This window comes from Malaclemys terrapin, chromosome 3 (assembly GCF_027887155.1).
Source record: "Malaclemys terrapin pileata isolate rMalTer1 chromosome 3, rMalTer1.hap1, whole genome shotgun sequence".
NCBI classification, from domain to species: Eukaryota; Metazoa; Chordata; order Testudines; family Emydidae; genus Malaclemys; species Malaclemys terrapin.
The window spans coordinates 112704575-112730250 of NC_071507.1; the positions used below are offsets into that span (position 1 = coordinate 112704575).

A 25676-nucleotide genomic window follows, 5' to 3' on the forward strand; every position below is an offset into this window, starting at 1 on the left:
CCATAAAATGACACTGAGTAATTTAAATCTTTATCCTGGGACGTTAGAGGACAGAATAACATTGAACTGCTCAATGTACTGACAGTTCTTTCTTGATTTCCAGTACAGATTTCATACAAATTTGGGGGGAAACTGGCCAATCAAACTGAGCAAGTGGCAAGGGTGAATCCTCACCCAGCTGCAACTGAGGCTGCAAGAGCCATTTTATAGTGGAAAAGGGCTGAAGTTGGGGTGAGGATCTCATCTGGTGTCTCCGGCAAAGATTTTGCCTTTTGTACATGAGTCAGGAGATGACGTTCCAGTCAGATGTTGACTATTGGGTTGCTAGTGGGTTATCCATTCTATGTGATTATGGGCTTGATATATTACTCACCAATGTAGTTATGGCAAGACACACAATTACATTAGGAGCATTGAAGAAGCTTCAGAAAACATGGTGAGACATGTTTCTATTACATTATGTAGTATTTAGAAGGCAGGAGTGGTATAACGATATATTTTGTAGATTTTTAGACTTGAAATTCATGTCCTGAACATAATACCAAACAATCCTTTTTGTTTACTAACGAATGATGTGTTGAATAAAAGATAATCAAAGTGTGTTGCCTTTCATTTTTCATTATATAAAACCATCCGCATATTAGGAATTTTTAACAAAAAACTAGGCTCAGCTTGATCTCTAAGCTGCTCTGCAGGAAAGTCGCCCACAACTTTTTTGTTAGCTGTTGACATGGAGCTACTCAAAATGCAGGAACAGATTTTGCCCACTCAAATGGTACCAAAGGGCTATTTTTTAGGGTTGAGCTCATGGATTAATAGGTAAAATAAATGAAATACTCAAAGTCCTTGTTGGTCCTCAAGCAATAGCTGGATTATGCCAGAGAATAATATCAATGGGAGCTCCAGCTGTCTGGCACCATTTAGGATTTGACTCTATGTTATGAACTGAGGTGTTTACATGATGCAATGCAGCAGATAGATGATTCATCTGATCCGTATTTAAATTGAAAAGGCTGGAAGTTTCAAACCTAATTGCTGTTGTCTTTTAAAATCTGGAATCTGCGGTAGCAGAGAAATACCAATTCAGTGCATCATCTTTGGATCACAGATTCAAAGAGCAGTTCTAGCTGATTGTCCTGAGACCATCAGAGACCAGACAAATTACATATTTAGCAAGACCATTGAATACTGAAAAAGAGACACAGTCAGACTGTAATTGGGCTTTATTTAATTTTTCATTAATTATACATTTGTTTATAATGCAAATTAACTGAGTTCTCATGTATAATTTTAGCAAGACATTTTAATTACATGCAAATGAGATAAATAAGGACTAATTAAGAAAATTAGGCATAATGATATTGATTCAATAGGAGAGAGAGGCACTAACATGGCTACTTAGGAAATCCTGCTTCAAGGAGTTAACGTGACCAGGTCACCTGATATACTGTGGGTTAAATAGTTGAATCAATCAGGCTCATGTTGGAACTGTTTTTAAGACACGAAGTGCTATCGAAATAGCTCAGCTCAGATCATTATATATTCCCACTGGATCAAACTCCAGGGCCTGTAACCAAGTTTTCAATGAGACTTCGGACCACTGCCCTTCCTGCTTCAGTAGACATAGCCATTCTCCACAGCAGCAGCAAGGTTCCACCTTGGAAAGAAACAAACAAACAAAAAATGCTACCGTAAAATCAATGCCACTACAAAAGAGTAGGCTGAGCTTTTCGGGGCAAGGAGGCCATCAGGTGCAAGACACCTCTGCTGAAACCTACTACAAAAGTGTGAATAGTGGAAGGTAACGTACAAAACAGAAGTGGGCCGCCACCTGCATAATAATCACTTAAAACTATATATGGAGACAGAAACTGGTCTGTCAAGTTAGGGTGTTGTGGTAGTGATAAACAACTGGGTAAGTTCTCTCATCACCCCTGTGGCAAGAAAGGGTGATCAAATATAGATGTTGACATCCTGCATAGCTTCTGTGTTTAAAAGACAATGTGCTAGCAGTTATGATCACACACTTTTCAATTTTTCTTTTAAAATCCATCCAGGTTTTGCACCGCTGCCAAGCTGAGGCTTCAAAGAGTGATCAAGCCAACGGGGGGTGGGGGGTGGGAAGGAAGACACTAATGCTTCCATACAGACAATAGGTTATTCCAGCTGACAGTCTGTATGTTGGGGTTCAGAAACCATACACTAACACCAATATACAGAGCATTCATTCTTTCCTGCTGCCCTCTGTGAGAACAGGTGGAAAGGAATGCTATAAAAAGGCAGCTCTTGGATACCACAGTGATGGGTATTGTATAAAAACCTAAATGGAACTGGTGCTCCTGAATGATGGCATCAAGCAGGAGCTAACGAATGGGGGTGAGAGGGGGAGAGCTCTATAAATATAGCTTCCTGCTAGTTAGAGGAGACTAGAGGACAGTAGGGAACAGCTTAAACTAGGCACCTGGAAGACGGATGTTTACACCGGGTTGGAAAAGATGGTTATGGCTGAGGATGCCTGGGTTTTATTGCCTGTTTGCCTAAAACGCCTTGTACTTTGTTTCAAATCTCTACAACTTGTGGCAATAAAAATGTATCTAGCACAAGATGTTTATGTGGTGCTTCTTCACAAACATAGATTGAGACATGTCCCCTGCTCCAAAGAGCTTACGGTCCAAGGGCCCAGTCCTGTGAGGTACCAAAACCCATCAAGTCCCATTGATGTCAGCCAGAGCAGAGGAGACTCAGTACCTCACAGGAAGTGCTCAACAGCCTGCTGAACCAGGGCTGAGAAATGACAAGACAAGAAAAGAAGATATAGGACAAAAGTTCAGTTCAGAGAGGATGAAGACATGTTACTGGGACAGAGAACAAGCTCGATTTTGGGACAATGTCAATTTTAACTGAGAGTTCTAAGGAGGAAGTAGGAGATGTGTCTAATCTCCCATTTGGGGGGAAGAAGACAAAGAGCTTCATCACCAGCTGTCGTCTAACATTATCCTACAATAGAGTCTTCACAGTCAGGTTTCACACCCAGATAAAGCACTGGGATGATAGTAGACATGCTGATGCTCTCCTTTAGGTATGGATAATGGACAGGCACCCAGCCATGTACGGACACAGCTGAGTTTTCTGAGACATTTAATAGGAGGGTGAGCTCTCCCTCTGATCTCTGGTGTCAGACAGATCACAGAGAGTGGAGATTTGTCTCTAGAGCACCCATTTGCAGAGTGCCAAAAAGGTCAGACTTTCCCCCCATGTTATTCAGTGCAACCATTCACCCAGTTGGGGATGCTGTGATCTTGAGCAGTATGAATATACAGATACCACCCAACTCTACATCTCTTCCACACTGAACAGGGCAGCTGTTCCATTACCTAGCTTCCCCGATGTCTGAAGTAGATAAGCACCTGGATGAAGAGTAGCTGGCTGAAGCTTAATCCAGATAACATGGAGATGACAGAAGTGGCAAGAGCACAAACATTTGAATGACTATCCAAAAGCACATTTCCCTCGGTAGAATGTGTCAAGTCCTCTAATCAAGTGGCATGACAGACTCAGGGTCCTTCTGGACTGTTCAAACTCCTGGACACCCAAATGGCATCAGTGGCTAGAAATCCCCTACATCATCTTTAGCTGACAAGGCACTTTCACCCCATCCTTGTCAGAGGTGGAGCTGGCCTTAGTGATCTATATTGTGGTCAATTCCAGGCTTGGTTTCACTAAAACCTGGAGTTGAAAGTGAAGGCCAGCAACTTGCCACAGCATGTCATCTAAGTTTTAGTGATGAGGAAAGATTTCAGTGCTCCAGTCACTGCAGCGGCTCCAATCCCAACTCAGATGCAATTTAAAGTCCTAATCCTGGTTCTCAAACCACTCAGTGGGCCTCAAGTATTTCAGGGTAGATTGGCAGGTGTCCCTAGCTACAGAAGCCCTTTCCAAGCAGACATCAGACTGACCATGGCTGTCTTCATCTATACAATTAAATGTAAGACCCGTTCCTATACAACAACTATCGTACAGATAGCCAATTGGTAAAACAAATTCTTACCAAGCATATACTAATGCAGGGGTCGGCAACGTTTGGCACGCGGCTCGCCAGGTTAAGCACCCTGGCGGGCCGGGCCAGTTTTATTTACCTGCTGACGCGGCAGGTTCGGCTGATCATGGCCCCCACTGGCCGCAGTTCGCCGTCCCGGGCCAATGGGGGCAGCGAGAAGCGGCACGGGCGAGCGATGTGCTGGGCACAGCTTCTCGCTGCCCCCATTGGCCTGGGCCAGCGAACCGTGGCCAGTGGGGGCCGCGATCGGCTGAACCTGCCGCGTCAGCAGGTAAATAAAACTGGCCTGGCCCACCAGGGTGCTTGCCCTGGCGAGCTGCATGCTGAACGTTGCCGACCCCTGCACTAATGGCATTACAGGAGGAAGGACAAAGAAGACAGTCTTACTGAGAGACCATTGTTTTATGTAAATTTGTTTGTGCTGAAGTTCCATGAAGACTGGCACATCTAAAAGAAAGATCTCTATAGATAATCCAGCTCTCACATTTTTTCAGTGCTCTTTGAATACAAGTTCTGTGGCCTTTCTGAAAGTTTCCTGTGAGAAGGCCTTTACACCAAGAAATCTTTCTTACAGCTCTCAAAGAAGCATCAGAATGACACAAGCACATACTGAATTCACAAATCAGAGAGCCTGTCACAGTAACAATTTTGACATGTGTTCTGTATTGTTGTACATGAATACTGTATGGGTTAAAGATTTCTTTCAGACTTATTATATATTATCCTTATTTTACAATATCACTATACTTATACTGTACTGTATTTTCACTTCAAGATGCCGACATCTTTTCCTAAATAAAGGAAACTAAATAAAGAGATTTAAGCAGTGTAACTGTAAATGAACTGGAACTGTAGGAGCTTGTAGTTCTAAACATTGCCATCAGATGATGCTGTATAACTTATTTTACAGCTTTCATGTTAACTTTAAAAAAGACTAGAATTTATATGACACCTTTGATAATTGGGGAAAAAGCATGATGTCAGTTGCTTAGGTGTATGTACGCACACACACACACACACACAATCATCACAATGCCTAATCAAAGTTGTCTCCACACACACTGTTGGTTGACCCATTTACCTGTGATTTTTTTTACTATACAGATGATGGATAAGGTGTAATATATACACGCTATATGGGTGGCTCTTACCTGTCAATTCATTTGTTTTGTGAAGAACACAAAATGAAAGCAAGACTTTGTTCTGCTCTGGACTGAAGTCACTAATGAATGGGGCTTGATCAAGTTCAGAAAGCATCCGTGGTGGTAAGAAAGCCTGGAAATAGTTTGTGTTCTGTAGATCTGCAGAAAAATGTGTAGCCGCAATGAAATCCACAGCATTAGCCCAGTTCTCCCCAAAACTTGCTTCGGGGCCAGAGACATATTTTAAGCTGAAAGAAATAAAAACTCAAAGTTAACAGGTAAATTAATCCTACCCAGAGCTCATTAATCTACCATTTATATTGCATTGCATCTAAAATGTAAGATGCCTTAATCCATAACTGACTTGTTGCTTTAAAGGACTGCGTTAGTGAGACCAGCAATATGTGAAAGGGGTAGCAGGGAGAGCTTAGTCCCAATATCACTGCGCCTTAAGGGCGCTCCTGCCTCAGTTTCCCTGGCAGTGCTACCTGGGTGTGCAAGTGAGCTGTTTGAAGTGCCATTGTGGAGCCTTTCAAGCACTGATGCCTAAACTAGAATATGGCCATGCAAACTTTAAAGAGCAGTGACATCTGGTCTCAGTAGTCTACCAACGAGAATTCTTGATATGTGTGACTAGTCTCCCTCATACCACAGACGCATTTTGACCAATAGAACCGTAGCATGCAAATTAGCATTAGAGGAAGGGTGATGATTGGCTGAGTTACAGTGGCCCTACTTAAGAGTTACCTGAGCCTGCCTGTTACTATATAATAATAAAAATGAAGTTAATATCTTAACTACAACCAAATTTAAATGTAGCCTTTGAACAGGATTTCAGTTTAATTTTAAATATAAGGAAATTTGGAAGTGCCTGTATTATTTTGTTGCTAAGATTATTTGGGACAAAGGAAAGACTGACACAGATGCTAAACTTCTTAAAGAACCACCCAGTTGTTAATTAATTCTGGCTCACAAACTAAGGAATAGATTTGCTTGTAAATTCTCAGAAAACCAGTGATGTACGCAGAGAATAAGCATTGCAAGTTTGGGAAGGATATGCTGTATATGTCATCCAATAGAAATACATTGAATCCATACTTTACATGCAAAGTGGAACACAGCCTTAATTATTGAGTCATGACCAGTGCCTCCATTATATAATTGTTTCTCTGATGGTTTGTACTAGGGCTGGCTGAAATTTTAACCTAGAATCATTTCTTTTTCAATAGAAAATGGCTTTTTGACTAAAACAAACATTTTTTGTAGAAAAGGTTTATTTTGGTTAAAATGTTCAGGCCTGTGATGGGCCCAAATCAGCTAATTAGGCTGCAAGCAGCTAGTTAGAAGCTCACATGCGAGTGACCGGTGGGGCTTCTGTAAAAGCCAGGAGGCTGGCAACAGAAGGGGCTGGTGCAAAAGGCTGCAGTCACTCCCTGGGAGGAGGAAGAAGTGTTTGGAAGCTGCAGAGACCTGGAGGCTGCAGTTGCTTCCTGGGATGATGGAGCCATGAATCTGGCAGACCCAGAGAAGGAAGGGAGAACCAGAATGTTAGGAAAGGGTTCAGGGAAATGTAGCAAGGTATTGGGGAGAACAGACATTGACTGCGGACTAGCAGGTGGGCCAGGGTTCCCTAACAAGTCACCCGGGAAGTGGCATTGGTAGGGCAGTGCATCGGAAGACTCCTTGAGCCTGTTTTGGAGAAGAGACTTCCCACCCGAGAAGGGGAAACCACGCGAGTGACCTAGCCAGAGGACTGAGTCAGAAAGGGGACGCAACAGTTCCTGGAGCAAGAGGGGGGGCTGTAGACAGAGACCAAGGTGGAAGGACAGCATGTAACAGCTGGAAGGGGCATCGGCCTGACCAAGTTAATCCCCAGAACTGCCAGCAGCTGGCAAGATCCAGTGGTGAGTAGAGCAAACCCGTCACAAGGCCTTTGGGCAAAAATCCAAAAATGTTGAGTGAGTTTGTTTACATTTTTCAAGAAACTGAAAATTTCCCATGGGAATTTCAGAAAAAAACACATATTTTTCAAATTTTCCTGCTCTAACTCCTATATATGATGGCAGAAAGATTAGGACTATGCATAGATGCAAGAATAATAATGTTCCAATGCTTGTTATTGTAAGGGCAGTGCTCCAGATTTCCTGCCAAGTTCACTCCCGTATATGGTTGATAGCATTGGTGGTATCATTTATCTAATTTGGTTTTGAGTTAGTATCATGACCCAAACAACAGAGTGGGAGTAAGACTTGAATGGATACCTAAAATAATACTAAGAACAACAATTAGCTTTTATATAGCACTTTAATCTATAGATCTCAAAATACTTTACAAAGGCAGTCAGTACCATTATCCCCATTTAACAGTAGGGAAACTGAGGTACAGAGCAAACAAGGAGAAAGAGTAAATTAGAGTGTGCACAGGATAAAATGATGGTGAATATGGAGGCAGTAGATGAAAGGACTGGAGGAAGTCACTCATGAACTCTCTTTAGGAGACTAATCCAAAATGTACTGAAGTTAAGTCCTGTTGAAATCAGTGGACTCTGAATCAGGCCCATCTTCTTCTCATGTCCTTCCACTGAAGTCATAGGTTTTTCCAGTATTGGGCACATAATATGGCCTGGCCTGTGGCCCTGGTGAGGTCTGGCAGGAGCTGGCAGACCAACAGATGTTCCATGGTCTGTGTTTTGCCTCAGTCACATGTGTCTGGGTCACTGGAGTAGCCCCACTTCCACATATTGACTTTTGAGCAGTCAACTCTTGTTCAGAGGTGATTTAAACATCTCCAGGTCAATGAACCCTACTCTGTGCCTGTGAGAAGGTATCCAGCAATGTCAATGTGCATTTTGATATCCTTGATAAGTATTTCTAGTCATATGTGCTACATTTCTACTCTGAATATGAGTATTTGGCCGTTAAATAGCAAAGTGCAAGTGCAGCGGCTCTTAGTGTTGCTGGGTTGGCTCCCCATTTTGACTTTACAAGCTTCCTGAGTATGTTATTCTGTGTGCTAACTTTGCCTTTTATCTTCTCCACATGTGTCTTGAAGGAGAGAGTGAGTTCTAGCATCACTCCTAGGTAGATAGTGGGCAAATTGTACCCCATTCCAGATGATGCTGAGTTATAGACTTTAGGGTCAGAAAGGACCATTATGATCGTCTAATCTGACCTCCTGCACAACGCAGGCCACAGAATCTCACCAACCACTCCTGTAATAAACCTCTAACCTATGTCTGAGCTATTGAAGTCCTCAAATCATGGTTTAAAGACTTCAGGGTGCAGAGAATCCTCCAGCAAGTGACTATTGGCCTCATGGTACCAAAAATGGAAGAGACTCACCTGTGTTTTGGCTGGTTTGGTACACAATTGGTTCTTGGTGTAATAAACTAAGAGCCCAGACCTCGACAATTTTAAAATAGCATTAGATCATGCCAAAATCCTTGGCTTGGGCAGCAACACATAGGTCATGGGCATAGATACAACTTTTGTGCCAAGATGATTGATTGGTCATTCATGTAGATGTTGAAAAGTATTGGCAAGAGTCACATCCCCTGTGGTAGGCCATTTTTCTGTTGCCATCATTCGTTCTGCTTCCTGCATAGTTTGATGTAAAATGGCAGCTCTCTAAAAGAGATTGTATCAGTTGTTGGAGGTGGTGATCTTTTGTCATATTCTATATTTTAGTATATTTTACTTAAGTAGAAAGCAGACTGAGAAGAGTTACAAAGGGATCTCACAAAACGAGGTGACTGGACAACAAAATGGCAGATGAAATTCAATGCTGATAAATGCAAAGTAGTGCACATAGGAAAACATGTTCTCTGAAAATATCCGCTCAATGTGCAATGGCAGTCAAAAAAGCTAACAGAACGTTAGGAACTGTTAGGAAAGGGATAGCTAATAAGACCGAAAATATAATAAGGCCACTATATAAATCCATGGTATTCCCACACCTTAAATACTGTGTGCAGTTCTTGACCCCCATCTCAAAAAAGATACATTAGAATTGGAAAAGGCACAGAGAAGGGCAACAAAAATGATTAAGGGTATGGAACAGTTTCCGTATGAGGAGAGATTAAAAAGACAAGACTTTTCAGCTTGGAAAAGAGGTGACTAAAAGAGGATTTGATAGAGGTCTATAAAATCCTGAATGGTGTGGAGAAAGTGAATAAGGAAGTGTTATTTCCTTCTTCGCATAACACAAGAACCAGGGGTCACCAATGAAAGTAATAGGCAGCAGGTTTAAAACAAACAAAAAAAGGAATTGCTACTTTACATAATGCACAGTCAGCCCATGGAACTCATTGCCAGGGGATGTTGTGAAGACCAAAACTATAACAGGATGTAAAAAAGAATTAGATAAGTTCATAGAGGGTAGGTCCACCAATGGCTATCAGCTAAGATTATCAGGGTTGCAACACCATGCTCTGGGTGTCCTTAGCCTCTGACGAGAAGCTGGGAGTGGACGACAAGGGATGGATCAGTTAATGATTGCCTGTTCTGTTCATTCTCTCTAATGCACCTTGCATTGGCAACTATTGGAAGATAGGATACTGGGTTAGATGGACCATTGGTCTAATGCAGTATGGCCAGTTGTGTAGTAAGGAATCTTCTGTGATACTCTGTGTCATTTCCTGCTGATAGAGCCTGTTACCATATGCTTTTCAAAGCTTGCTCTGGGATTAGTTGCTTTTCAACAAGTGGTGATAGGTGGTTTAAGATGAAATGCTCATATAGTTTGTAGAGGTGGCATAGCAGTGGTTATAGGCCTTAAGTTCTTCAGCTCCATTTCATCCTTCCCTGGCGTACGGGGTGCCATGGCACGTGCTCACCTCCAGACATTGGGACTTTATATGTGGCTGAGCATGTGTTAAACAACTTGAATAACCAGATCTTTGTTGCTGGTCAGAAGTATTTGATTTGTTCTTTGTGAATGTCATCTATACCAGCAGCTTTACCATTCTCTAGGATGTTCATTCCTGTATACACTGCCCCAAAATGATAAATCTCCTGGTCTTCTTGCCACTTCAGCCATGTCTTAGGTTGTTTGGTGCCCTGCCATTTTCTAGAAGGAGTGTTCATGTTGCAGTCCCTGTCAGACTCTTTGAATATAAGAATCTTGCTGAACACGTACCACTACAATATAACTAAAGACTCAAGCGCATGATGAGCAAGCAAGAGTATACTAAACCTTGCAAATATGGTGCCTACTAATGGACATGGAACTGGGGAATTATCCCCTTTTGACTCTACTTTTGCGACTTTCTCTTACCTGTTTTTGAACTTTGGAATTGCATAAGCAATGGATGCTACATGCGCGTCCCATAAGTAATGCAATGCTTCATCTTTTTCTGTTGAGAAGGAAGATGCTGTGGGCCTTTCAGATTTCTGTTCAGTGGATAATAGATACTAAAGCAAAAACAGAACATAAAAATATTACCAGCAGAGAATATTTTTAAAAAAATGCATAATACTTAGTTACTTGAAAAACAATTATTTTGAAAAACATGTTTTGTTAACTGGGGAAAATTGCTTTTAAATAGAATGTGGTGATGTTGCATATCGATTATAGCTTAATATTTGACATAAGGGGGAAAAAGATGATTAATAGATTTACATGACCCCATTAAAGTTAATGAGATTTTGTCATTGATTTTGATGGAGCCAGGTCAAATCTAGAAGACACAATTGGGGGTGAAGGGGAAGGGAGGGAGAAGGGGTACCATTCTGATAATCTAGTATGCTCTTCTGCATAATACATGACATAGAATTTCACCCAGTAACTTATGCATCAGGCCTACAACTGGATGACACACATTGTAATTTGCTCCTAAAGTGGTGCTTTTTCCGACTCTGAAATAGTTGGATTTGCAACCTGAAAGCATTCTGTAATTTAAAGTTGCTTTTTAAATAGATACATTTCATCACAGTTCCACTCTCCTTTTTAAAATATCGGAAACTGCTGCTAGAGTTGGGAAAAAAGTTTAGACTGAATTCTTCTATAGTTTGCTGTACTTACAATGGGTGATTCGGCTGAGGATATCATTTCCAAGGGGAAGACAAGAAACAAACAAATCAACAATAAACAAAGGAGTTGGTACACATTGGATTACCTCTTACTGCTACAGTAAGTGGGCACTGATTTCTAAATTAAATTGTGCAGTGGCTTTAGTTGATTTTTTGGAATGTGGAGAGGTCCCAAGAAATGGTTAGGCTATGTTGTTGTTTTTTTTTAAAAACCCGCTTCCCGTAGGTTCCCAATGTTGCCAAAACTTGTGGAGCTGAACTGGTATTAGCAGTAGTGGGGAATTTTTTTATTAAAAAGTCTTATTATAAACAAGAGTTCTGTGTTTTGACATGGAATTTTCCATCCTACAATCCTTGTCTTCTGGGTCTTATTTGTACAATCTTCAGGGTCACCCAGAGGGCGGGGCAAGTGGGGCAATTTGCCCCAGGCCCTGGGCCCTGCAGGGGCCCCCACGAGAATATAGTATTCTATAGTATTGCAACTTTTTTTTATGGAAGGGGTCCCTGAAATTGCTTTGCCCCAGGCCCCCTGAATCCCCTGGGCGGCCCTGGCAATCTTTTACACACTTTCAAGTGCATTGATATAGATTTTCAGGAAGTCTGAAAGAAAGTTAGCTGTAAAAGTATCATGCCATCTGTCTTTTAGGTTAGGATTATAATTTTAGTTCTTTGATTATAATCTTCTCAACATATTATTTCAGATGAATAAACTTAAAATATCTGTAATGACTGATCCAATCATACTCTTCAGCTCTCTGGTTCATCTGTCTAGTTTACCAAGAGAATTTTTGTTTTAGACTTTGAGTCTCTGATGACTGGATATTATAATACTTGCATTTCTGGCTGTTGACAAAAAATCTGAGAGGAAGTCTAACTAAAGGAATAATTATTGAAATTTGGGATGGAGAAGAAACTGTCACTTCTCTTTTAGAGAAAAGGTGTGAAGTGAGAGGGAGAGACTGTGTACCTGTGCAAAAGAAGGTCTTTCTGGGTGAAACTTTCAACAACTCTCTTGACACTCAAAGAAGCAAAGTGATCATATAAAAGTAGGATAAGGGCATTTCTCAAGGAGAATATTCTGTATCACATTTCGATTCTTTGTAAAGCCATAGCACAGCTCCCAGATTACTAGTATAAGCATTAGCATAACAATCTCTTGAGTCAGACTCCAAAACATAGAATTACTTTAAGTGAAGAAATGAAGCTACAAACCTTAAAAATTCTGGATGACATACTCCTCTCTAACTAGTTTTACATCACAGTAACTCCATTGGCCTCACTTGGATTTCTCCTAACTGATGCTGGTACTAATGAGATGTGAATCAGGTCCTCTGATTCTTAAAAAACATTAATAATAACTTTTAAAAGCAATGTTCTGGTATCATCTGTCACAAACGATGAACAACAAAAAAAAGATGCTCTACCTCAAAATAAGCCTTCCATGCATCCATGACTTTTGGACTGTGGGAACGGCAGTCAGCAGCGCTGTAGCAGAAGTCTGCTCTTAGCTCTTCTGGTGGTAATATTTTTATCTCGTGTTGCAACTGTCCAAAGAAACCAGCTTCCATGGCACACAGAAATGGTATAATACTCAGGTAGTAATTCACAGCTATAACAACACATGAAAATAAAAAGAGATGACAGTTACTTCCTCATGGATAGACTTTACAAAAACTAGACAAGCCATTTACAAGACAAACTTTGCCTCTCTACAAAGGAAAATGGACACTAAACTATCTAAACTGCTACATGCCACAAGCAGCCACAACAGTAGTTCCCTTAACCCACCCAGCAATATTGTTAATCTTTCCAGCTATACTCTTAGCCCAGCAGAAGAGTCTGTCCTATCTCGGGGCCTCTCCTTTTGTCCCTCCAGACCCATGAATATGATACAGTTCTGCGGTGACCTAGAATCCTACTTTCGACGTCTCCGACTCAAAGAATATTTCCAACATACCTCCTGAACAGCATACTAACCCACAGAATCCTCCCTACCAGCACTACAAAAAAAAAGGATTCTGCGTGGACTCCTCCGGACGGTCGAAACAACAGACTGGATTTCTACATAGATTGCTTCCGTCGATGTGCAAAGGCTGAAATTGTGGAAAAGCAACATCAATTGCCACATAACCTCAGCCATGCAGAACACAACGCCATCTACAGCCTCAGAAACAACCCTGACATCATAATCAAAAAGGCTGACAAAGGAGGTGCTGTCATCATCATGAATAAATTGGAATATGACCAGGAGGCTGCTAGACAGCTCTCTAACACCACATTCTACAGGCCATTATCCTCTGATCCCACTGAGGATTACCTAAAGAAACTACACCATCTGCTAAAAAAACTCCCTGACAAAGCACAGGAACAAATCTGTACAGAAACATGCCTAGAACCCCGACCAGGGGTATTCTATTTGCTACCCAAGATCCATAAACCTGGATACCCTGGACGCCCCATCATCTCAGGCATTGGCACCCTAACATCAGGCTTGTCTGGTTATGTAGACTCTCTCCTCAGACCCTACGCTACCAGCACTCCCAGCTATCTTTGAGACACCACTGACTTCCTGAGGAAACTACAATCCATCGATGATCTTCCAGAAAACACCATCCTGGCCACTATGGACGTAGAAGCCCTGTACACCAATATCCCACACAAAGATGGACTACAAGCTATCAGGAACACTATCCCTGATAATGTCACAGCTAACCTGGTGGCTGAACTTTGTGATTTTGTCCTCACCCACAACTATTTCACATTTGGGGACAATATATACCTTCAAGTCAGCGGCACTGCTATGGGTACCCGCATGGCCCCACAATATGCCAACATTTTTATGGCTGACTTAGAACAACGCTTCCTTAGCTCTCGCCCCCTAACGCCCCTACTCTACTTGCGCTACATTGATGACATCTTCATCATCTGGACCCATGGAAAAGAAGCCCTTGAGGGATTTCACCATGATTTCAATAATTTCTATCCCACCATCAACCTCAGCCTAGATCAATCCACACAAGCGGTCCATTTCCTGGACACTACTGTGCTAATAAGCGATGGTCACATAAATACCACCCTATACCGGAAACCTACTGACCGCTACACTTTTACCTACATGCCTCCAGCTTCCATCCAGGACACACCACACGATCCATTGTCTACAGCCAAGCTCTAAGATATAACCGCATTTGCTCCAATCCCTCGGATAGAGACAAGCACCTACAAGATCTCTATCAAGCATTCTTAAAACTACAATACCCACCTGCTGAAGTGAAAAAACAGATTGACAGAGCCAGACGAGTACCCAGAAGTCACCTCCTACAAGACAGGCCCAACAAAGAAAATAACAGAACACCACTAGCTGTCACCTTCAGCCCCCAACTAAAACCTCTCCAGCGCATCATCAGAGATCTACAACCTATCCTGAAAGATGATCCTTTACTCTCACAGATCTTGGGAGACAGACCTGTCCTCGCTTACAGACAACCCCCCAACCTAAAGCAAATACTCACCAGCAACCACACATCACTGAACAAAACCACTAACCCAGGAACCTATCCTTGTAACAAACCCCGATGCCAACTCTGTCCACATATCTATTCAAGTGACATCATCATAGGACCTAATCACATCAGCCATACCATCAGGGGCTCGTTCACCTGCACATCTACCAATGTGATATATGCCATCATGTGCCAGCAATGCCCCTCTGCCATGTACATTGGCCAAACCGGACAGTCTCTACGCAAAAGAATTAATGGACACAAATTTGACATCAGGAATCAAAATACTCAAAAACCAGTGGGAGAACACTTTAACCTGTCTGGTCATTCAGTGACAGACCTGCGGGTGGCTATATTACAACAGAAAAACTTCAAAAACAGACTCCAAAGAGAGACTGCTGAGCTAGAATTGATATGCAAACTAGACACAATCAACTCCGGTTTGAATAAGGACTGGGAATGGCTGAGCCATTACAAACATTGAATCTATCTCCCCTTGTAAGTATTCTCACACTTCTTAACTGTCTGTACTGGGCTAGCTTGATTATCACTTCAAAAGTTTTTTTTCTCTTAATTAATTGGCCTCTCAGAGTTGGTAAGACAACTCCCACCTGTTTATGCTCTCTGTATGTGTGTATATATATCTCCTCAATATATGTTCCATTCTATATGCATCCGAAGAAGTGGGCTGTAGTCCACGAAAGCTTATGCTCTAATAAATTTGTTAGTCTCTAAGGTGCCACAAGTACTCCTGTTCTTCTTATGACAGTTACAAGTGAATGAAACATGCCTACCTAGAGAAAACAGTGAGATTCTGCTGCCTCTGCTAATGTTTAAAATCACCAGTCATTTACACATGACAGTCTGATTGTTGGTATGTCAATGGGAGTTGAAGGTGTTCAGTACTTAGCAACTTGAAAAATTAGGCCCTTAAATGTTACCATGTACAGGGCTTAAAAGTTTACCAGACACAAGCATGAGACTAAACTCACAAGTCTGTATGAAAATTAGCTCCATGGGCCTTATCCTGGTGAGAAGCCCAGCACCCATACCTAGCATCTAGGAAAGGAAACGGTGCTGACATTCTTATCAGGGTGCTGTCTAGGGGGCTCTTTGCTTTCTAACAGTATATAGATTGTGGGTGCCTCCTGATTTTTAAGTCTCTGACCTTCATCTAGCTGCTGGAAGAAGGAGTTTTCTCTTTCTCCTCCCCATTCCCAGTCTCCTGGCATTCCTTTGCCCCCCAAACTCATTGAATTTTAGTTGCACAAGAAATTCAGGAATGGCCCCAAAATATGTTTAATTTATAAGTGTATCGGTTGGCTTGGTGGCTCACTCTGAGGCAGGCTTTCAGAAATAACTAACCAGTGGTCGAAAGTAAATAGTGGTAACAGTAATTGTATTTCTGACTATTTACATATGTTTGATGAGCCCAGATCTGGAAGTCTGTGATGTATTTATACTGCATGCTTGGGGAAAAAGTGGCTGAAGATCATATAGCCTCTTTCTTTTCCTATAAAGACACATTTCCATGATATGAGAATGATGCTAGTTAAAATACAGTATGTAGTTGACTTTGCTCATGCCCTCAAGCTTTACACTCAATCAGAAGGATACCAAAGGTTTGACATGATGGCTCCTATTAGTGTGAGCAGTACTCCTTGTCTGACAATGCTCTATTACTCAGAAGGTGGGACTTACCATGATGATGGGCATGCTATAAAAACCTGAATGGAAGGAAGGTATGCATTACATACCTCTAATTACAAGTTACAGCCCATATTTTAAACTTATATTTACCTTCATACACTTATAAGCCTGATATATATTTTTTCCATTTACATAGCCCCAAAAGTTTGCTTGGTGCTTTGGAAGTGTATTGAGATTGGAGCCCAGCACTGAAAAGTTTACAATCTAAGAAGGAGAAAAGGATGGGGATGGGGACAAATGCAACATATAAACAAAGTGATACAGCTGTTGTGTTTTACATGCATCTTGCTAGTTTAATCTTCAACACACGCCAATACTTGCACTGCTCCATCTTATAGGAATAAGTTTATTTAATCATCTTTTCTGAAGATAGCAAAAAAAAAGTCCTATACTATGAGCTCTGTGTAGCAAATGTGCTGTACTATGTTGCTGAAGAGTGGTAGTGTAAGCACAGTTAAAAGTAAAGTGATGTTTCTATTTTGCTAAGGTTACATGATGACATCATGATACCTATTCAAACAGGTTATCCTAATGCAAAGTTTCTCGCACCTTCCTCTGTGGTGCTGGCCACTGTCAGAGACAGGATGCTGGATTAGATGGTTTGATCCCGTATGGCAATTCCTATGTTTCTTTGTAAGTTTGAGCACCCACTGGTCATGTGATGTATAATTTTAGGGTATGACTTGTCGCCAGACTCTTAATTACAGAAGTCTCCACAAGAAAATATTTGTATGGCATGGGAGTTTGCTAGGATGAAGTAGATCCAGGCCCAGCAGGTGGTGTGGAGCAGGAGGAGGGTCACATGACAGGAAAATATGAGCAGGGGAGATTGGGGAGTAAGGAACAGAAGTGGTGGAGGGGAAAGATTATTTTAAAGGAGATAGACTATCGGTTGAACATTAAAAGAAAGATTATAAAAACTTGAAGATTGAAGTTTTCTGTAGGAAAAAGCCTGCCCTATCTAAAAGAACAGGTTTTTTTTTAACAAACACTTATTCCATGTAAGTGTCTTTAAGCTCAAATAGTCATGTTAAGCTGTAACGCATTAGTCTTGGTTTTTTTCTACTTGCCAGTTTCCTTTTTGAAAAAAGGCATAAGATAAAATTACAAAAGCACCTATGGCCCAGCTTTTTGAAGGTATTCAGGCATTACTCCACTCAGCATTGCACGGCTTAAGTGACCTAGGAGCCTAAGTCTCATATCAAAAGTGCCAAGCCCAGATCCCATTGCCTGTCAATGAGGCTTAGAATCTAAATCACTTAGATGTTTTTGAAAATCTTACCCAGGACATAAAATAGAAATGTCTCTAAAATTTCTGAACTAGTTCATTCATTTTTGGATATGGAAACAGAGAAAAGTATACTTTTTATGGTTCACTTTAGAATAGCTAAAGTTTCTGAATTGGCATGTGGGTAGCCCTCAGTGAGAAACAGGCCAGTAAGAAGTTAGTGATTTCTTTAAAAAAAAAAAAAAAAAAAAAAAAAAAAGTCTTTCTTTGAGGAGTTAGGCTTCAGTAGAAAGACTAGAAATACTGCCATGTAAGACCAGCTCTGGGGGGAAAAAACTGGCTATATTGTTTCAGTGTGTGTTTTTGGAGCTTATCTCCATATGTCTATGAATTAAAAAGAGAGTGGAATAGCAAATTAAGACACTCAAATCCTCAGCTGGTAAAGAATGCATCCTTTGTTGTTCTGCAAACTCTGCACAGCTGTTTTTTTGGAAAACAGAAGACCTGTTACATAAGTTCCTGGAACTCATAAGCCTAAAGGAAAGGGCAATAAATCAACTGCCAGTATCAAGACTAACAAGCCTGGATATATGTAGAGCAGAGATTTCCAAACTGTGGGGTGCACCTCCCTGGGGGCCTGGAGAGAGGTGGGGGGGCAAGTGGCCCTTTTGGGCCACTTAGCGTGTGGGCCAATGTTAACATCTGCAGCACCCGTGCCGATTTCCACTCCTGGCAGCCTCCATGCCCAGTGCTGGTTCCACCTCAGAGACCATCACACGCACCTTCCCCTGCCCTGAAATCCCAAAGTGGGAGGGGCTGGCGCAACCAAAAATTGTAATTCAAAGTGGGGGGGTAGGGTGACTTAGCTCAAAGTTTGAAAACTGCTGATATAGGAGCAATGCATTTTCCTTTCCACATGAAAGTCTGGGCGGTGTTGTTCCTCCTACAGACCCGGTGGGTGAGCTGGTGGCGTTACACTTTTATCTCAGAAAAGGATTCATGTACTCTGAGGGGAGGAGATGACGATAAGAGCACAGGCTTGCTTCCCGTGGGATTAGCCTACTCCTGTTCCTCCTATCCAGTTGGCCCCAGTGCAATCGTATTGACAACAATGGAGTTGGGAAGGTGCAACTGAGGATAGAATTGCTCCACAGGATTTTTATTCTTTGTGCTGATGCATGAACCAGAAAGAACCCAGCTTGACTTTCACATCATTGACTAGCTGAGGTGCTGGCAGTTAAAATGAGCAAATTGGATCTGGGGTCATTGATAGATGTCAAATATGGAACCCTACGCTGCCATTTTTATTCACTTTTCAGAATACAGCCACACTTTAAGGTTGAGAATTTAAGTCTCCACAAGTTTCAGGGTTAAGAAGTCTTAATTTACTTGTGTTTATATATCGTTCTGTGAACTTTCACTGCACAGTTGTGTAATGCTGAAATTACTTTGAAGTGGGTTCAAGTGGATGAGAGACTCTGAATTGCCTTCTAGGTCATTACTTATTTTCCAAATAAGAGCAAACTAATAACATGTACTTACAGGCCCACCAGCTTCGTACAGGGATGCACAGATGCTGTCCAGCGCCATGGCCGCAGGTGGTAACGTTGGAAGGATCTGCTAGCCTGCCTGAATCAAAACAAAATAGAATGCCAGAAGCTGCTCACCTTATTCACAGGAGCAGTCCCATTGAAGCCTATGGGACTTCTTGCATAAGTAAAGCATTCAGGATTTGACTCAGTGAAAGAAAATAGTTCATATAGTAGTTTAATTTCACAGTCAATGCCTCCTGTCGTACATAAAAGATGCATTAGTAAATTGTTTTTTTCTACTACTGGCTGTAAATTTATTTGGAGAACTGCAAATATAGAACTGTCTGAAAGCTGGAAAACATAAAAATCCTCATTTATAATTTGTAAATGCACAGTTATGGCTAATTTGGCAAAAGAAGCAAAACTGCTTATGTACCAGACACACCTAATGAACAGCATAGCATAAATATCTCACCCAGCTGCTCTGGGGAGGTTTGTACCCTAATTACATGATGCCAGTGAATTGAGACTCCCAAACCATGAACTCAGCAAAGCACAAAAGTGTGTACTCAATATTAAGCATCTGAGTAATCCCATTCCTGTTCAGCCAAACTCTTCAACACATGCTTAATGTTAAACATGTTTACAGTCTCATGGTGATTCTTTGAAGGCATTTAAGCCCATGTTTAACTTTAAGGATGTAATATAAGTATCCTCTTCCTGTTCGGCAACACATTTAAATCATGTGTTTAACATTAATTATGTGAGTAACCTCATTGTAATTCAGCATTTCACTTATACGCCTGTTAAAGCATGTGACATGAGTATTCTCATGCTTATTAAGCAAACTATTTACGCATGTGTTTTGGTGAATCAGGTCTTACAATACCTGCTATTATAGAGGTTCCCAAATGCTGGACAGCAGAGCATTTGGTATGTGGAGAATGAGCTGGATATGTTTCTGCCAGACAAATCACCTTTGTTTCTGCCAGATAAATCACATTAAATGAAATCTAAAATACATTAAATCCTTTTTGATTACTATTTTCTATATAAACAATTGCTGTACTTGCCTAAGAGAAGATGTGTAATCATGAATGGTGAGATGTCCACAAGATAATCCCTCTGGTAAGATGTGATCTATACCATGAAAAAGTTTGGAGATCCTTCTACTATTATATTTCCATATACTGTATTGTGCAATCAAAATGAAACAACTAGGAACTAGGGCTATCAATTAATCGCAGTTAACTCATGGGATTAACTCAAAAAAAGTAATCACGATTTAAAAAATTAATCACAATTAACCACAGTTTTAATTGCACTGTTAAACAATAGAATACCCATTGAAATTTATTAAATATTTTTGGATGTTTTTCTACATTTTCAAATATATTGATTTCAATTACAACACAGAATACAAAGCGTACACTGCTCACTTTATATTATTATTTATTATTACAAATACTTGCACTGTAAAAATGATAAGCAAAAGAAATAGTATTTTTCATTTCATCTCATACAAGTACTGTAGTGCAATCTCTTTATCATGAAAATGCAACTTACAAATTTAGATTTTTTGTTTGTTACATAACTGCACTCAAAAACAAAACCATGTAAAACTTCAGAGTGTACAAGTCCTCTCGGTCCTACTTCTTGTTCAGCCAACCACTAAGACAAACAAGGTTGTTTACATTTACAAGTCTGTCTCATCTTACGCTGGGGTTATGTTCCACAGTCAGCGCCTAAAGCAAAAATCGCGTATAGTCAAAATTACATTGAGTATAATAGCGGGCGGAATCGCCCACACTACAGAAACAGTATTTAAATTGTTATTTTTCTTTTCTTTTTTTTTTTTTTTTTTGCTGACTGCGTAAAGCTGAAATTGCACATGTTAAATGCGCCTAAGATGCGACAGACCAGTACAGAGATACTGCTGCCCACTTCTTATTTACATCACCAGAAAGTGAGAACAGGCGTTTGCATGGCACTTTTGTAGCCAGCATTGCAAGGTATTTACGTGCCAGATATGCTAAACATTAATATGCTCCTTCATGCTTCAGCCACCATTCCAGTGGATACGCTTCCATGCTGATGACACTCATTAAAAAAAAAAGCATTAATTAGATTTGTGACTGAACTTCTTGGGAGAGAATTGCATGTCTCCTGCTCTGTTTTACCCACATTCTGCCATATAGTTCATGTTATAGCACTCTTGGATGATGACTCAGCACATGTTGTTCATTTTAAGGACACTTTCGCTGCAGATTTGACAAAACGCAAAGGAGGTACCAATGTGAGATTTCTAAAGATAGCTACAGCACTCGACCCAAGGTCTAAGAATCTGAAGTGCCTACCAAAATCTGAGAGGGATGTGGTGTGGAACATGCTTTCAGAGGTCTTAAAAGAGCAACACTCTGATGCAGAAATTACAGAACCCAAACCACCAAAAAAGAAAATCAACCTTCTGCTGGTGGCATCTGACTCAGATGATGAAAATGAACATGGGTCGGTCCGCACTACTTTGGACTGTTATCGAGCAGAACCTGTCATCAGCATAGATGCATGTCATCCGGTATGGTGGTTGAAGCATGAAGGGAATATGAATCTTTAGCACATCTGGCATGTAAATATCTTGCGATGCTGGCTATAACAGTTCTGTGAGAACACCTGTTCTCACTTTCAGGTGACATGTAAACAAGAAGCGGGCAGCATTATCTCCTGCAAATGTAAACAAACTTGTTTGTCTGAGTGATTGGCTGAGTGGCACTGAGTGGACTTGCAGGCTCTAAAGTTTTACATTGTTTTATTTCTGAATGCAGTTAGTTTTTTGTACATAATTCTACATTTGTAAGTTCAACTTTCATTATAAAGAGATTGCACTACAGTACTTGCATTAGGTGAATTGAAAAATACTATTTCTTTTGTTTTTTTACAGTGCAAATATTTGTAATAAAAATAAATATAAAGTGAGCACTGCACACTTTGTACTCCGTGTTGTAATTGAAATCAATATATTTGAAAATGTAGAAAACATCCAAAAATATTTAAATAAATGGTATTCTATTATTGTTTAACAGTGAGATTGATTGTGATTAATTTATTTAATCGTTTGACAGCCCTACTAGGAGCCTAATTTGAAACTGGTCAATGATATGGGTCAAATCTAAATCAAAATTGACAGTTGTTCAGCTTTTTAAAGTGAATTGAGTGCTTTAGAAAGATGATATAGTGACAGCCCTGGAGACTCTTGCTCAACTACATTTAGCTACAGTTTCATAGATTCACTAGTTACTGAAGCCTCCATAATAGTGCTGAAGATATTCATAGCACATTACAAAACAAAGCGATTAAAGATAGTGTCCCTGCCCTGATGAATTCATATTCTAAATTAAGACCAGAATAATGGGAGATTGCAGGGTCGATGCATGGGAGGTGTGTTGGTAATTAAAATTTTACTCTAGCTATTTTTGAGGAATTGCTGAATAACTTGTTAGAGAAGAAACCAGGAGACCGCTAAGAATGTTGTGCGCTGATACTTAGGGTGTTATACTACTGCCCAATGTGAGGAGTGAGCTCTGACACTGCCCCTGAATGTCATCCCATTCTGGCTGACTGCATGGACCATCCTATAAGGGGCACTCTGGTTCCTACTCTCCCTTGTGCATCAGCAGTGGGGTGCTGATCCAGAGGGCACCTGAAGGGAGAGACCTCCCATGAAAATCTGGGAGCAGAGAGGAACAGCTAGGCAGAATTTGTTACAATAGAAAACTGATGCTATCATGTTTAGCTAAAACTTTTTTCCAAACTTCCCCAATGGCACTGGGAAGATGCAAAAGCACTTCGTTGTTTGAGTTAGGACCTTTTCCCAACACTGTGCAACGGAAGGCAGGGGATTTCAAAACAGGGTGATTTTTAAATGTTTACTTGAAAATTTACCAATGATTTTTTTAGCTAGGAAATTTCCCAGAAAATGTAGTCTCCTGAATGGTAACACTGGTAAATTCAGTTGTTAACACATGAAATAGGGGGAATTAACACCACCTTTAAGTGGGAGGTTTCCCTTTATCCACAGAATAGTTACACTACAGTAAGTAGCAGGGCAAGATTACTCATAAAATTCTTACTAATGTGCCTCATATCTGACCTGGAGAAACCTTTAGGGTACGTATACACTGCAAAATGAAGATGTGATTTTAGCATGGGTAGGCATATCTATGCTAACTTTAATCTTGCTAGCACCAGTAACAACAGCACTGTAGTCATGGCAGCATGGGTTTTAGCATGAGCTAGCAACCCAAGTATGTACCCAGGTTCCCTGGCGGGCTAGTTTTAATCTGGTTAGCATAAGTATGCCTCCCTGTACCACATACATACTTTCACTTTGCAGTCTACTAAGACTGACAACAAGAATGACAAATCATTGAAAATAGTGATGTTGCTTGGCTTTTGTGGACTGGGCCCTCAGGTCCTGGGCCTCGCTGACCTACACAAATATTTTCATAAATTTTTTCACAAATCTTTTTGTCAAAACTTTGAAATTTCAAAAAATCTCTCACTCTTTTTAAGCTGGTAAAAAAGGGACAAGTTTTGGAAATATTTTCAAAAACAAATTCATAAAAAATTAAAATGTTTCAACCCATTCAAGGAATTATGCTGAAGCTACCAATGAAGATCTCATAAGCTACCAAATTAAAACAACAACAAAAACAATCAGTTAATATTTTAAAATCAGAGTTGCAATATCCAGTATAAAATTAGATGATCAGGAAATGCTTTTTAAAGCAGTGAATTAAGACACAAATCTATTAATTTTCTACCTCTATTTTTGGCTTAGTAGGATTTTTAAAAACCATACTTGGCTTCTGATTAACATTGTATGTGGCAATATCTTCCCATATCAGCAAGGCAACTTCAAGTCCCCATATCTATTGCTCAACAGTGCAAGGACACTGCATTCATTTCAAAAGTTCCCTTCCAACCTAGCAACTAAACTCTCTTCTGGGTAAAGCAAAATTCAGAATGTATGGGACTGTACTGGTTGCAAGTAAGAGACCATGAAAAAAACCAACCTGCATTTATCTATTAAATATTTAGTTATTACAGCCCTTTTAAGGAGAGAGTTTGTACCTGTATGATATTGCCAGCCAAACTGCAGAGGCAAGCCCCATAGGATATTGCCAACGTTATTTGATCCAGATGTGGTGAAATATTTAGCTGAATAGTTGAGCAAGATCTTATACACTCCCAGTCTCTCTAGATAGTTCCAGGCATTGATGGCAGTTTTATTGCCATGTACTGGGAAATCCTTTATGCTTCCAGGAGCCTGATGCCACAGAGGAGGATAGACATCCTTTTTGAAGACATCCTCTTGGGTTAGTGCTATTACAGTTGCTGGACTGAGAGCAAAGGCGGTCAGTAGCACAAGGAGAAGAGAGTGCTGCCCCAGGAACACACACATGTCAGGTAGGACCATCTTATACAGGTATCTGGGGCTTTCAGAGTAGGGATGAGCTTTCATCAGGGAAGGCAGGGGCAGGGATGGTGGCTCAGGCTACCTATACAGTCAGTCATCATGGATCACCCTGCCCCTTTTTCCAGGAAGCTGACGTGGCTCTGTCAGATTGGCGTTGATGCTCATACCTCTGCCGTTCCAATGCTGCCTTTGGGGCAGAGATGGGGAGGTGATGGATCTCTGGTGCAGTATCAGTGTGACTTCAACATGCAGTATCTGAGTGACTTGAACATGTTCAATAACAACAGAGGAAAGAAGCAGGAATAAATGAAGCTGCTGCCCTCTTACCATAACAATCTTCTCCTCCAACAAAATGGGGATAAAAATGGGGAGAGGAGAAAGGATTTTTAAAATGGAAGTGAGGGGACAAAAGGGGAAAAACAAGGGAGGGGATGGGAAGCTGAGAGACAATAACAAGGGCAGAGGGGCAAAAATGAGGGAGCAGTAGGGAGGGGACTTGTGCTCCTCCTTGGACAATGCAGTGCTGGGCTGTGAGTAAAACCGTAATAAAGCCCAATACCTAGACAACCCTCCGTCAGGAAACTGAAAGTAACTTCCTGCTACCAATGTTCCCTCTAAAAATTTGTTGTTGTGAGCGGGCTACAAACTCTGCTGAGCGATACATTTTTGTCCTTGGGCAAGCTTATTCCTTTTTTTCAGTGAGGGGTATGTCAAGGGGGGTTGTATGGAGTGGAGGGGGTAAGTGTGTTGTGGTGGTGGGGGGGAGGGCGAGGGAGTCCTGTGAGCCGCAGCTCTGGAGATGTGGAGTTCTGTGTTGAAACCATTACCAGTAGTTAATTCTGACAGTCCTTTTTTTTCTATATCATTTATGATTTTATAGACCTCTATCATATCCCCACCTTAGTCATCTCTTCTCTGAAATGAATAATCTCAGTCTTTTTAACCTCTTCTCGTATGGAAGCTGTTCTATACGCCTAGTCATTTTTATTGCCCTTCTCT

General features: G+C 40.9%; 1 protein-coding gene across 1 annotated transcript; it reads right to left on the reverse strand.

The window, feature by feature from the left end:
* Positions 1-1208: 1208 nt before the first annotated feature.
* Positions 1209-24722, reverse strand: C3H6orf58 (chromosome 3 C6orf58 homolog). The gene is made up of 6 exons (XM_054023720.1): positions 24332-24722; positions 19212-19298; positions 12653-12837; positions 10474-10610; positions 5209-5447; positions 1209-1657 (listed from the first exon to the last, which is right to left on the reverse strand). The coding sequence occupies exons 1-6, from the start codon at positions 24720-24722 to the stop codon at positions 1554-1556; spliced, it is 1143 nt and encodes a 380-aa protein (XP_053879695.1). The 3' UTR covers positions 1209-1553.
* Between the last annotated feature and the right edge of the window lie 954 nt (positions 24723-25676).

What these genes read in the sequence shown, in the direction of transcription:
- C3H6orf58 (XM_054023720.1), bottom strand. Translation starts at nt 24,722, where the DNA reads ATGAAAGCTCATCCCTACTCTGAAAGCCCCAGATACCTGTATAAGATG. An exon ending in TGGCTGGCAATATCATACAG is followed by an intron (nt 19,299 to 24,331) that starts GTACAAACTCTC and finishes GTTTTGATTCAG; the next exon opens with GCAGGCTAGCAGATCCTTCC. An exon ending in CAAAACAAATGAATTGACAG is followed by an intron (nt 1,658 to 5,208) that starts GTAAGAGCCACC and finishes TTTCTTTCCAAG; the next exon opens with GTGGAACCTTGCTGCTGCTG.